General features: G+C 48.7%; 1 protein-coding gene across 4 annotated transcripts in view; it reads left to right on the forward strand.

Moving 5' to 3' along the window:
* The first annotated feature begins 480 nt into the window (after nt 1-480).
* Nucleotides 481-14,545, forward strand: part of sesn1 (sestrin 1) — a 123,162-nt gene continuing 109,097 nt past the window's right edge. For all 4 annotated transcript variants that reach the window (XM_060849287.1, XM_060849296.1, XM_060849304.1 and 1 more), the window contains exon 1: nt 481-1,121. In XM_060849287.1, coding sequence (XP_060705270.1) covers nt 819-1,121 — 303 coding nt within the window. In that variant the 5' untranslated portion in view covers nt 481-818. The remainder of the gene's footprint in view (nt 1,122-14,545) is intronic.

The following is a 14,545-nucleotide window of genomic DNA, read 5'->3' on the forward strand; positions in this document are numbered from 1 at the left end:
CTAACGAATGCTCCTTGGCAGAGATTTGTGTTATTTTCTGCAATCCAGTATTTACAGTCCGTTTTCCTTCGTCTGACTCACCAAAATCAGTTCTGACTTTGATAAACAAGTGACAGTGAAAGGAGCAAGCTGCACTGTCATCGCTTCACCCCATTGAACGTTAAAACCCCTGGGACATGTAGTTTCTATCCGCAGCTCATAGCTGTTTCGTCTATAACCTGTTTCAGATAGAACTACGACTCCCATCGAGCATTGGGAGGTGAGGGCAAACGGCACGTACTACGCACGCGCAATAACCAGACGGTTTGTCAGGGGCGAGGACAACAACCGAACCTGATGATTCCGGCATGAGGCCAGTGGCGGATTCCGATTGGCTGAAGGAGCTGTAAGGCGGGCAGAACTGTGGCTAGAGCGGCGATCGATTGGGTAGCCGCGACTGTCGATCTGCCGGAGGGCAAATCAAGCTTGGTTGCAGGAACATGAAGCGGCTGGAGAGTTTATTTCATTAAAGAAACTCCAATTCAGAAACGGCGGACCGGGAACCAAGTTTATTTTTTATTAAAATCTGAGCCCGCAAGACGTTTTTTTTCCAAATTATTTAGCCTCCACCAACGCATTTCGGTCCGTTATGTCGCGTTGACAGTTGTTTTGGGAGAATATTAAGCAGTACCTTTTAAAGCGGGTTTTTATTTTGTGGAGATATTGTACATGTCGGTGAGGATCAATTATCGGGATCTTCCTGAAGTTGGAGTGGAGAAGGGGCCGGAGCGGGAATATTCTGGAAGTTTCTGACTCACTGACTGGAATTTTCTCTCCACATGGAAGACGGTGATGGTGCTGGCCGGTGGGACGGGCTGTGCAGCAGGGACGCCAACCTGCGGCAAGTGGCGCTGGACGGAGTCCGGCAGCTGGTGCTCGGCTTGTCCGAGAAGGCCGGCCCGACTAACGGCAAACCCCCGCCGCCCGCTCCGGTACACGGCCCGGCCGCCGCCGCCGCCACCGCCGCATTGCGCCCCCTCAACGGCCTCGACCACCACCTGGTGCGGCTCCTGCTGCTCTCCCAAAGGTGTCCCTTCAGCGACGTGAGAGATAGGTGCGGGGCCATCCTTCAGGCGGTACAGGTGAGAGAGAGAGAGAAAACTGTCCCGTCTTCCTCCCCCTGACCCTCGCTCCGTGAAGGACTCTTCCCCGCCGCCCCCCCAATGAGCTCTTCCCCCCCCCCCCCCCCCCCCATGAGCTCTTCCCCCCCCCCCCCCCCCCCATGAGCTCTTCCCCCCCCCCCCCCCCATGAGCTCTTCCCCCCCCCCCCATGAGCTCTTCCCCCCCCCCCCATGAGCTCTTCCCCCCCCCCATGAGCTCTTCCCCCCCCCCCATGAGCTCTTCCCCCCCCCCCATGAGCTCTTCCCCCCCCCATGAGCTCTTCCCCCCCCCCCATGAGCTCTTCCCCCCCCCATGAGCTCTTCCCCCCCCCCATGAGCTCTTCCCCCCCCCCCATGAGCTCTTCCCCCCCCCCATGAGCTCTTCCCCCCCCCCCATGAGCTCTTCCCCCCCCCCATGAGCTCTTCCCCCCCCCCCATGAGCTCTTCCCCCCCCCCATGAGCTCTTCCCCCCCCCCCATGAGCTCTTCCCCCCCCCCATGAGCTCTTCCCCCCCCCCATGAGCTCTTCCCCCCCCCCCATGAGCTCTTCCCCCCCCCCCATGAGCTCTTCCCCCCCCCCATGAGCTCTTCCCCCCCCCCCCATGAGCTCTTCCCCCCCCCCCATGAGCTCTTCCCCGCCCCCCCCATGAGCTCTTCCCCGCCCCCCCCCATGAGCTCTTCCCCCCCCCCCCCATGAGCTCTTCCCCGCCCCCCCCATGAGCTCTTCCCCGCCCCCCCCATGAGCTCTTCCCCCCCCCCCCATGAGCTCTTCCCCGCCCCCCCCATGAGCTCTTGCTCCTTCCCCCCCATGAGCTCTCTTCCCCCCCATGAGCTCTCTTCCCCCCCCATGAGCTCTCTTCCCCCCCCATGAGCTCTCTTCCCCCCCCATGAGCTCTCTTCCCCCCCATGAGCTCTTCCTCCTTCCCCCCCCATGAGCTCTCTTCCCCCCCCATGAGCTCTCTTCCCCCCCATGAGCTCTTCCTCCTTCCCCCCCCATGAGCTCTCTTCCCCCCCCATGAGCTCTCTTCCCCCCCATGAGCTCTTGCTCCTTCCCCCCCCCCATGAGCTCTTCCCCCCCCCATGAGCTCTTCCCCCCCCCATGAGCTCTTCCCCCCCCCATATGAGCTCTTCCCCCCCCCCCATGAGCTCTTCCCCCCCCCCCCATGAGCTCTTCCCCCCCCCCATGAGCTCTTCCCCCCCCCCATGAGCTCTTCCCCCCCCCATGAGCTCTTCCCCCCCCCATATGAGCTCTTCCCCCCCCCCCATGAGCTCTTCCCCCCCCCCCCATGAGCTCTTCCCCCCCCCCATGAGCTCTTCCCCCCCCCCATGAGCTCTTCCCCCCCCCCATGAGCTCTTCCCCCCCCCCCCATGAGCTCTTCCCCCCCCCCCCATGAGCTCTTCCCCCCCCCCCCATGAGCTCTTCCCCCCCCCCCATGAGCTCTTCCCCCCCCCCCATGAGCTCTTCCCCCCCCCCCATGAGCTCTTCCCCCCCCCCATGAGCTCTTCCCCCCCCCCATGAGCTCTTCCCCCCCCCCATGAGCTCTTCCCCGCCCCCCCCATGAGCTCTTCCCCCCCCCCCCATGAGCTCTTCCCCCCCCCCATGAGCTCTTCCCCGCCCCCCCCCATGAGCTCTTCCCCGCCCCCCCCATGAGCTCTTCCCCCCCCCCCCATGAGCTCTTCCCCGCCCCCCCCCATGAGCTCTTCCCCGCCCCCCCCCATGAGCTCTTCCCCCCCCCCCCCATGAGCTCTTGCTCCTTCCCCCCCATGAGCTCTCTTCCCCCCCCATGAGCTCTCTTCCCCCCCCATGAGCTCTCTTCCCCCCCCATGAGCTCTCTTCCCCCCCATGAGCTCTTCCTCCTTCCCCCCCCATGAGCTCTCTTCCCCCCCCATGAGCTCTCTTCCCCCCCATGAGCTCTCTTCCCCCCCATGAGCTCTTGCTCCTTCCCCCCCCCCATGAGCTCTTCCCCCCCCCATGAGCTCTTCCCCCCCCCATGAGCTCTTCCCCCCCCCATGAGCTCTTCCCCCCCCCCATGAGCTCTTCCCCCCCCCCCATGAGCTCTTCCCCCCCCCCATGAGCTCTTCCCCCCCCCCATGAGCTCTTCCCCCCCCCATGAGCTCTTCCCCCCCCCCATGAGCTCTTCCCCCCCCCCATGAGCTCTTCCCCCCCCATGAGCTCTTCCCCCCCCCATGAGCTCTTCCCCCCCCCATGAGCTCTTGCTCCTTCCCCCCCCCATGAGCTCTCTTTCCCCTCCCCCATGAGCTCTTCCCCGCCCCGCCAGAGAAACCACCCCCACTCCATGATCTCCCCCTTCCCCCCACTCCATGGTCCCCCGCTCCTTCGTCCCCCCCCTCCCCTGCTCCGTCCCCTCTCCGTCATCCCCCCTTCCCCCCCACTCCATGGTCCATCCCCCTGCCCCCCCCCCCCCCACTCCATGGTCCATCCCCCTTCCCTGCTCCATCTTCCCCGCTCCGTCGCCCCCCCTTCCCCCGCTCCGTCGCTCCCCCCCTCCCCCGCTCCGTCGTCTCCCTCCATTGCTGCCCTCCCCTCACCGCAGCACCCTCTACATCACCACCTGTCCCCTCCTCCTCTGTCGTCCGCCCTCTTTTCATCGCCAGCTGCCCCCTTTCCATCGCCAGCTGCTATCCCCTCCGTTGCCACCGTCCCTTTCCCATGCCACCTGCCTCCCCCTTTCCATTGTTGACCTTCCTCTTCCGCCGCCCCCACCATCGTTGCCCCCCGATTGTTCCTTCTCCTCCATTCAGCCCCCACCCGCTGTCCAACCCCTTTTCCCACAACCTGTCATCATCCCCTTTCCCTCACCATCATTGCCCCAACTGCCACTGCCATCGCTTGCCCCTCCGTGCTGTCGTGCCCCCCCGTGCAGTCACCCCCCTGTGCTGTCGCCCCCCCGCCCCTGCCATCATAGTCTCCTGCCCCACCATCATCCTTGTCTGCAATATCACCTGCCTCCCAATAGTCATCCCCCTCCCCAAGCTCGTCTCGTCTCTCCCTCATGTCAACTTGTTACCCAACCCACAACACCTGCACTCTTCACCCCACGTCATCTCCTCTCAGCAGGCCCCCCTCTCAAATGCTCTGTCCCCTCCAATCCGCACCTCAGTTCCTCACTACCCTATCGTCCTGGCATTACTCACCTCTCTCTCCCCCCCCCCCCCCTCCTCCCCCCCGTCCCCCCCGTCCCCCACCAAGCTGTATCCCCTTCCTGTAACTCCCCTTCCAGTTCTCCTCCCATCCCCTCATTCTGTCTTTTCCCTGCCACCAAAGAACTGTTATTAGTGCGCTCTGGGTCACTTGACTATATCTTGTACTTCATTTTGCATGTTTGTGATCGGTAAACAAGCGTACCAGTCTGAATGGTGGATGAGACATTCAAACAAATGTATTGAGCATGTCTAAAGCTTGTAAACAACAATATTCATTATAAATATTGGTTATATTAATTAGGTTTCAGGCTTGGATAATTCATTGTGCGATTGGCTTTGAAACAGAAAGTTATGCTTATGTTTCCCTATAGATGTAGGTCAAAAATCAAACACAGTTTCAAATAAACGTGTTGGACTATAACTTGGTGTCCTTTGGTTTTTGACCTTGTCCACCCAAGTCCAACTCTGGCATCTGCACGTCACGCCTATAGTTGTGGGCACAGTTTGGAGTTCTGTACTGTTAAAGCACTATCTTTCAGATACGATTAGTATCCATCTATTATTCAGGTTTGTTCCACGGCATTGTTTGAGGAGCATGAAGTTCTGTTATTTCTCTTTTAATCAATATTCCTGAAACGTTACAACTACTTTAGATAATAATGAAGTAGCGTCTCGTGTGCAAATTGTACATTTTCTTACATTAAAAACTCTTCAAATGTAGTCATTGTTTAGCTGCATATAAAAGTGCTTTGGCAAATCATTAGGTTGTGAAGGATGCTACTTAAATGCAGTTCTTTTGTACATTTTATTAATAGAATCTCAGTCAAAATAACAGGTTATTTTGCTCCAATGTTGCAAGTTATGAAGTTGACTTAAGATTGACTGACTGCCTTTTGCAGCGCAGGTTAGACATGGAGATCAAAAACAATTAAAGCTATCTTTCTCAACTATTTGGTCAATTGTATGTCTTCAAATGGGGTTTGCGTGTGATAATGGAATAGATGCTAAGCCAGAAAAATTATTGAAACTTTACTTTAATATCTGTACATTTATTAAGTTGTCTCATTTGGATGAAGGTGAAAGTAGGCAATCTTGGTTTTAACAGGATGTGCGATGTTTAGGTTAATCTTCTGTGTTAGGTTAAAAAATAATGTCAGAAGCAAAACCTTTAACATGTAATTGAATTAAGCTATTGAAAATAGACATGTTATGGTTTGAGCCAAAGATTATGGCTTTCTTTTTCCTCAAATTCCCTAACTTTTACTATCCTCCTGTGGAAAATCTATCTTTTACGGTTCAAATCTGAAGCTGTCAACCTCACTTTTCCTTGACTATGCTCCCACTAAATGTAAGCCTCTTTCCCCCAGTTCTTTTCTGTTACCCCTCTGGTTTGTTAAGTCTGAGAAAGGAAAGTCAAACTCTTTGCAACTAATTATAGTCTGGCCTTTCCATTTTCATTAACTGGTTCAACAGTGTCAAACACTGCTATGCTTTGTTCTGTTAAAACTGTCACTTTATTCTAGGATTATCCTTGAGGACAAAGACTAAATTTCATTCCGTTTTTTTAATCACTAGCCATTTCATGAAACCCTTTCATTATCAATGAGGAGTTAATTGCTTTCTTCACAACCAAAGTTAAAAAATAGCACTAAGTCGAGACCAAATGACTCCTTCATTGAATTTAATCATGGTTGATCTTTTGCCTCCATGTTGTTCTATATATCCCTGGGTTTCTTAAAAGACTTGAAATCTGTCTATCTCAAAGGTGAATATTGGGCGTTGCAACTCGCTGGGGTGGAAAACTGTGGACAATCATTTTCCCGAGTGAGGAAATTTATCCTCTGCTAAGTCCTAAGTGGTCAACCCCCTACCCTGAAACTATGTTCCAGATTCCCCAGCTTGAGGTATCTCTGTTCACCCTGTAATGCCCCTTCAGAATTCTCAGGGTTCTAAATTCCGGAGGATTTTAACTCAATTTACCCAGCCTTTCATCAAAGAATAACTGTTTCATCCCAGTCTGTTGAACCTTCACAGTCCTGTTTCTAAGGCAAGTAGATACTTCCTTCGAAGATAATTGTGTGTCTTTCAGTGTCAATGTATCCTTCTTACCAAGGGTGCCAAGAAACTTCAAATGTGACCTAATCACCCTGACTTTTTAGCACCCCTAGACATAAAAGACAGCATTTTATGCTCTTTTGAGTACTTTCAGTACCTGTTCCTGACGTTGTAATTATCTGTCCAGGTGGACCCTGAAATCTTTGTAGCGCTTTGTATCTCCAATGTTTTTAGTTTTTGCATTTAGAAAATACTGTATGTTTTTGGGTCCAAGATGGTTACCTCATCTAAATTGATGTTAATTTATTCAGGTTGTCCACTTTGTAATGTTTGCTTTCACCTAAAAGGTTTACATGCAGCATGAATTTGTGTTATTGGAAAATATAAGTATGTGGCTTTTTATGCCATTAATTAAAACTTTTATTCATATTGTGAATTGATGAAGCACTAACATAGAACCTTGCCGGACAGCACTTGTCATTCTCAGGCTGTTGGTCTCAACTCTATTCTCTCTGACCTCTGTCGAGACGATTTGTCTGACGTCTAACTTTTGAAGGATTCTGAATTCAACTGTTAGGTAACAGTAACTCCTCACTTCCTCCCATAATTTCCATTCCCCGAAGTGATATTCTGTTCCCTTCCTTAGCCATTGTTGTAGCCAGATCTAGACTATTCGTGACCTTGGCAATCTGTTGCCAGATCAGCATCAGTACTGTTTCCATTTCTGGTGGTTCCCATTTCCACCTGTGTATCAATCCACTTATTTTTCTAATCAAACTGTTCAGAGGTATTATGCACTACTGGAGCAGGTGGTATTTGAATCTGGGCCTCCCAATCCAGGGGTAGGACCCATTTGCTGTTGAAACTCCTATTTATTCGTGAGTTTTGAGAAGATTTGTAGCTCCCATTGAGTAGCTGGAAAGTTCATTCCAGCAAGCAAACCTACATCCACACCTATTTATACTTTCATCGCATCCAGTATGACTACTGCAGTGTATTGCTTGGTAGCCTCCTGTCTCTTGCACTCCCCAAGAAAACCAGTTACAGTCGGTTTTGCTACAATGTGTCTTTCTTCAGCGTGAACTGGCTTTAATACGATTGAAGAGTTTAGACCGTTATATGTAGAACGTGAACTTTCCTTGCCTGTAATGGCTATAACACGATTCCAATTGATTTTAGCTTAAATGGTGCTGCTATTGTGTGCTTTTCTTACAATGTGAGATTGCATGGAGACAGAACTATCATGTTATATCAGCACCGACAGTATCTTAAACTCTGCGATATATATGTGGTTTTACAAAGTTTAGTTTATATTTAACCTTGATCTGCATTGGTTCCTGTTCCCCCGAGGCTTTGAATTTAAATTTCTTGTTCATGTTTAAAGCCTTGCGTAACATTAAACCTGGAAATTTTCAGAGCCTACTTTGACTTGTTATTCTCCTTGTTTCACTGACTTTGTACTCTTATGCAACTCCTTTATTGCTTTTAACCATTAGCAACAAAGTCTTCCCTAAACTTATCCAATCAGCTCTCCAATTTTTAAGATTAAACATTAAAAAACTTGTCATTATAGTATACAAGCTACACCATTCTGAATAGCCATTTGCTTCTCAAAGGTTTTAATAATAGTTTTGTCAAAATTGAAGAATTTTGAACTTAACTAAAGTTTTCAGTGTATTTTGAAGGCATAATTTACATACTGGCGAGTGAACGCATAGAGAGGGCAACCTACTTGATAGCATTTGCTCATCGTCCTGGTAGGTGTATGAGTGCATGTGGCGAGTCTGTTGCTTTGCAGTTGAAAAATGCCATCTGTTCATGCATACGGTGCAGAACTCTGCATGTGGTGAATTATAAGCGAACCTGCATCCTGCCACAGTAATGCTATACTACTTTGAGCCAAGAGCTCATTAATAAAAAAGAGGAAAGTTCATGGTTATGAATGCACCTTACCTTGTCTAAATCATTGTCTTTGAGTTCCACACCAGGGTTATGGAATCTAGGAAGATGTTCCTGCATAGGACTGAGAGTGTGGTGCAGTGGTTGAAGTTGAATCTGTTATTTCAAGTTTCAGCCATTTTATTGGCTGAGATGAATATTAGAAATTCTATGGCACAAGTCAAAACAAAAAGAGCTTGGAAACTCTGGTTGCATTTCCTTTTGCTACAAGATGCTATGAGAGTGTTAACTGACGAATGCGTTTAATTTGTGTGGTGAAATCTTCATAAAGTAAATATAAAAGTAATCTTTTATTTCAAACATCACTTCAAAGTAATTGCATTTGAAGCATACTTGAGACATTTGAAATATGCTAAGATGCAATTTAAGTGTAAGTTCTCAAACAATAATACTCGTTAATCTGAACATTTTGTTCACTTCTACTGATTCATGTTGAAATATTTGTGTTTTCAACCTGGAGAATTATAACTTAAAGGCATTGTTAAAACTGCATTAATGTACAGTTTTGGGAATATGATCATAAGTCATATAATCGCATTCCCAAAATTGTACGTAAATGCAGTTTTAATATTTAAAATCTTATGCTTGTATAAAACCTGGTTTAAACTTTGCATTTTCATCTAACAGCAGTAATAATTGATTCAGTTCTTTGCCACTAAATTGTCAAGATTTCTAATAGCTTGGTCAGTTTATCCTCTGGTCTGTGTTGAAGTCTGTGCCAGATTAGTTTATGAGCCTGAGGAGTCACAACTGACCTTAATGGATTTGGGATGGGAAAGTCATGCTGGTTTTCATTTTGCTACATAACAATCCCTGCTGCAAGTAATTGTATGTGCAAGTCTGGTGAGAAGCAAATCATCCAAATTCTGAGCCTGTCAACATCACTGTTTTTGTCGAGGCTTAGAATTTAATGGTTATTTGGATACCAGAAGACACACTGGTACCTTTTTTAGAAGAGAAGAAAAATGAAACTTAACTGAAAGTAGTGCTAGGAGGAGCAAGTTACTGTAGATGTTTGGATTTTTACTGCAAATGACACATGCTGGAGATCATAGTGGGTCAGATAGCATTCATGGAGAGAAAGCAAGCTGAAGAGTCATCCAGACTTGAAACGCTAGCTTGCTTTCTCTTCATGGATGCTGTCTGACCTGAGGTCTCTTGAAACTATTGCTAAGTTGGCTAATTGTAAATTGCTCAGAGATAATTCATGTCAATTGCATAGCATTGTGTAATTCTGCTCTTTTGAAGGCTTGATTTCTGTTTGGTTTCTGGAATGGCTGTTGTTTATTTGAGCGCTCAAACAGTTGAGGTTGGTACATTATTTGACTCTTGTCAGTGTCTTGACATAGTTCTATGCTACTCTAGGTTATTCATTATTAATGATTGTTATGGACCAGGCCAGACCCCCTCAAAATATGTTAAGGTAGTCTAGATCCTAAGATTTTTTTCTTATTTTTAAAGGCAACTGGATATTCCAGGTGTAATGCAGCTGGTCAGACCACTTGGCTATAAGCAAAACAGAATTTATTTATGCACTACAGTTGAAGCATGAACAAAAGAAAACAGAATTTAGAATAACTTAATTATTGGAAACTTAACTGACCTGACACAGCAACTTAAGTGAGGGGCTGTTCCAATTCCCATAACGTCCGATAAACATATCCCTTGGCAAAATGTAAATTCAAACACCGGTTCTCACGGGCAGGAAAGATTTCGGAGAGAGAAGCCAGTCAAGAATCATGTGCTGAAGCATGGAATCTTTTTGCACTGTCGCAGCTTTTGCTGCAGCTACCGGCAACTTCTCTCCTACAACCAAACCAAACTAGAAAAAAAATCCTGAACTGGGAGGACTGGCTACCCCCTTGCCATTTGGCAAAGGAAACATTTCCAGACATTTCAGCACCTCTGTCTTTATGACCTCTCTTGAAACAAAAACTAAGGACAAAATAACCTTGTTACAGTGACAACATCGTCACATGCTTTAATTGCTAAAAGATATTTTCAAGTATTTCTTATATACGCTAGATCAAGTATTGTCATTCTTTTCAATTGGATTACATAGAATCCCTACACTGTGGAAGCAGGCTATTCAGCAGATCGAGTCCACGCTGACCCGCCCAAAAAGCATCCCAATCAGATCCACCTCCTCATCCTTGCGTTTCCTTTGGCTAACCCACCTAGCTGCACATCCCTGGACATTTTGGGCAATTTAGCATGGCCAATCCACCTAATCTGCACATCTTTGGACTGTGGGAGGACATCAGAGTACCCAGAGGAAACCCACGCATAGGAGATTTTCCCGAGGCTGGGATTGAATCTGGGTTCCTGATGCTGTGAAGTAAGAGTGCTAACCACTGAGCAACTGTGATTATTATCTCTTAAAGAGCATCACCCCCAGCCCTCCGTGTCTTCCTCTTACACCATCCCAACCAGTACTCTTCCATCAACACCCTCATCTGCCTGCCTGAACTGATCTTCATCCTTAACAACTGCTCCTTCTAATCCTCCCACTTCCTCCAAACGTGGGCAGCTGCATGGGACCCAGCTATGCCTGCATGTTTGTCGGATATGTGGAGCAGTCCATCTTCTGCAGTTACACCGGCAGCACTCCCCACCTGTTCGTCTGCTACATTGATGACTGTATCAGCGCTGCCTTGTGCTCCCAAGAGGAGGTTGACCAGTTAATCAACTTTACCAACACCTTCCACTGCAACTTTAAATTCATCTGGACCATCTTGGAAACCTCCCTTCCATTCCTGGACATCTCCAGCACCGTCTCTGGCGACCGACTAACCACAGACACATACTACAAGCCCACCAACTCCCACAGCTACCTCGACGACACCTCGCCCATCCTACCTCCTATAAAAATGCTATCCCTTATTCTCAATTCCTCCAACTCCACTGCATCTGTTTCCCCGGATGACCAATTCCACTTCAAAGTCCTGGGTGGCCTCCTCCTTCCATGATAGCAACTTCCCTTCCCACATGGTTGATGATGCCCTCCAGCACATCTCTTCCACATCATACACCACTGCCCTTGAACCCCACCCCTCCCAAAGCAACAAGGACAGAACCCCCTTGGTCCTCTCCTTCCACCCCACCAACCTCCGCATACAATGCATCATCCTCCGCCACTTCTGCTACCTCCAAACTGGCCCCACCACCAGACATATATTTCCCGCCCCACTCCTATCAGCGTTCCGAAAAGACCATTCCCTCCGCGACTCCCTTGTCAGGTCCACACCCCCCACCAGCCCACACCCTGCTCCTGGCGCCTTTCCCTACCACTGCAAGAAGTGCAAAATCTGCACCCACACCATTCCCCTCCCCTTCATCCAAGCCCCTAAGGGATCCTTTCACATCTGTCAGAAATTCACCTGCATCTCTACCAATGTCATCTTCTGCATCTGTTGCACCTGGTGTGGTCTCCTCCACATCAGGGAGACAGGATGCTTTCTTGCGGACCGTTTCAGACAACGTCTGGGGCATCCGCACACACCAACCCCACTACCCCATGGCTGAACACCTCAACTCCCCTTCCAACTCCGTCAAGGACATGCAGGTCCTGGGTGAGCTCTACCGTCAAACCATTACCACCTGACCCCTGGATGAGGAACACTTCCTATTCCGCCTTGGGACCCTGCAACCACACGGGATAAATGTGGATTTCAACAGCTTCCTCATTTCCCCTTCCCCCACATTATCTCAGCCCCAAGCCTCCAACTCGCCCTGCCCTCCGGACCCATCCTTCTCCCTCACCTTTATCCACCTATTGCTTTCGCAGCTCCTTCCCCCCCTAATCCCACTCCCCCTCCCATTTATCTCTCAGCCCTGATCAACGATCTCCATCCCTGTTGAAGGGCGTATGCCCGAAATGCAATTCTCCTGCTCCTCAGATGCTACCTGACCGGCTGTGCTTTTCCAGCACCACACTCTCGACTCTGATCTCCAGCATCTGCAGTCCTCACTTTCTCCCATGGCTAATCCACCAAGCCTGCACATCCCTGGACACTGGGCAATTTAGCATGGCCAATCCAACTAACCTGCACTTCTTTGCACTGTGGGAGGAAACCGGAGCACCTAGAGGAAACCCATGCAGTCACAGGGAAAATATGCAAACTCACTCGAGATTGGAATCAAACCCAGATCCAGCAGTGTTGCTAACCACTGAGCCACCGTGATGCCCCCATGTTCACATTGTGACTGGCATTCAGTAATCCATCATGGGAATTTCTGGATTTCCCTGCTAAAACATAGTGATGCTGAGGAAAATGCCTGTAGCACTAATTCAAGCTGGTGAACGGATCAGGGGATGACAACAGTCTTTTCCGAACAGCTGCAGACAAAATGGCTGAGAATAAGATTTTTCTGATCTATGCTTAAGTAGGAGTAAGGATAAAATGTCCATGTTCTACTTAATTAAAATACATTTCCACAGCTCAGGCCTATGATTTACAGTATACCCTGCAACGTGGGAAATCTCAGACTATCCTGCTGGTCTGGGTGATGTACGCAGGAGGAGCAACTCAAGCTTGGGTTTTGGAGCTTGACCAACAGCTGAGGATGCATCCATGAGACTGAGTGTTTTATGGATAACTTGTTTCAGGATCCAGTAACACAGGTTGCTTAAGGAAGTGCAGGCAAAAAAAAGGAATGAAAACAGCCAGACAGAAAAAGGAATCTAAATAGTAGTGAGGAAAACTGAATGCATCTTGTTTGCAAAAAGTTTTTTGGCTTTGGAAAGCAGTGAGGACAGTGCTATGCATTCGTGAGTTTAAGAATAGAAGGTTAGGGGGGATCCAAGATGGCGGCGACCCAGCAAGACTGAGTCCACAGTGCTCTACCCAAAACTTGGGCAAAGTGGGCTATCCACCCCCACCACACTCACTCAACCATTTATAATAGTTGTTAACCTTAAATAGTTACCTATTAGTACATTTAAATAGTCTAATACTAGCTGGAAAATGAGTAAAGGGAAGGGAACAGGCGGCTCTAAGAAAGCAGGGACCCCTCCCCCACCCTCTCCCTCTTCAGCTGCAACAAAGGTGGCTTCAGCTACTTCAGGAGATTTACCAATGAAGATGAGCTTTGAGGAGATGTTTGCCAGGTGGGAGGTGAAGATTGATGCTTTTATCGAAGTGCTTCTCTGCTCTGCCGAGACTCAATCAGCCGAGCTGCAGAAGCAGGGCAGAGACATTCAGGAATTGGGGTGCCGAGTCAGAGAGGTGGAGTCGAAGGCCGCAGCCTCAGAGACTGCGATAAAATTGGCAGCCGACCACATCCGTTTTCTCGAGAATCGAGTCCAGAACCTAGAAAACCACATTGATGACCTCGAAAATCGATGTCGTAGAAAAAATATTCGGTTGTTGGGCCTGCCCGAGCAGGAAGAGGGAGGTCAGCTGACAGCATTCTTAGAGCATTGGCTGCCACAACTTTTAAATCTGCATAATAGATCAGGCCAGGTAAGGGCGGAATGGGCCTACCGGGTCACAGTACGTGGGCCCGGCTCAACCCAGTGCCCACGCCCGGTCCTGTTCCAGCTGCAGAGCTATAGGGAGAGGCAGATGCTCCTGGAAGCCTCAAGAAATCTGGGAAAAGATCCCCAAGCTATGACCCACAAAGGATCCAGGATCATGCTGTTCCAGGACTTCTCCGCAGCTTTGGTCCGAAAGAGGAAGGCATTCGATGAGGCGAAGAAGCGTTTAAGGGACTTAAATATTCAGTACTCCTTACGATATCCAGCGACGCTACGCCTTAGCCACGAAGGATCCATATATAACTTCGGATCACCGGAGAAGGCTAAGGAATTCATGGACTCTCTTAAATAAACTGTAAGAGATTGTGGACGCTGGTCTGCCTTTCCCATTATTTTGGTTTACATCCCTTCATCTTTTCTTATCTTTCCCCCTGTGTGTATGTATATATATATATATATATATATATATATGTTGGGGCGTTTGGTTAATGTTGATGGGGAGAGGTGGTTACCTTATTCTATTTTACTTCTGTTTTTAGGAGCGGGGTTGTTTTTCTTTCCCCTGTTATCTTGTGGTATTATATTTAAGTATTACATGTTGAGATTGTAATCTTATAGCTATATATGGTATTAATATTCCCAAATATATTTAGGTGTGGGTGTGGGTGGGGGTGGGGTGTTCACTGTTAACTCTAGCTTTATATTATATTTGAATTCTCCTCATTTTATTGAGGAATACCTGGGTCAAG

Source organism: Hemiscyllium ocellatum, chromosome 3 (genome assembly GCF_020745735.1).
Source record: "Hemiscyllium ocellatum isolate sHemOce1 chromosome 3, sHemOce1.pat.X.cur, whole genome shotgun sequence".
Lineage (NCBI taxonomy): Eukaryota > Metazoa > Chordata > Chondrichthyes > Orectolobiformes > Hemiscylliidae > Hemiscyllium > Hemiscyllium ocellatum.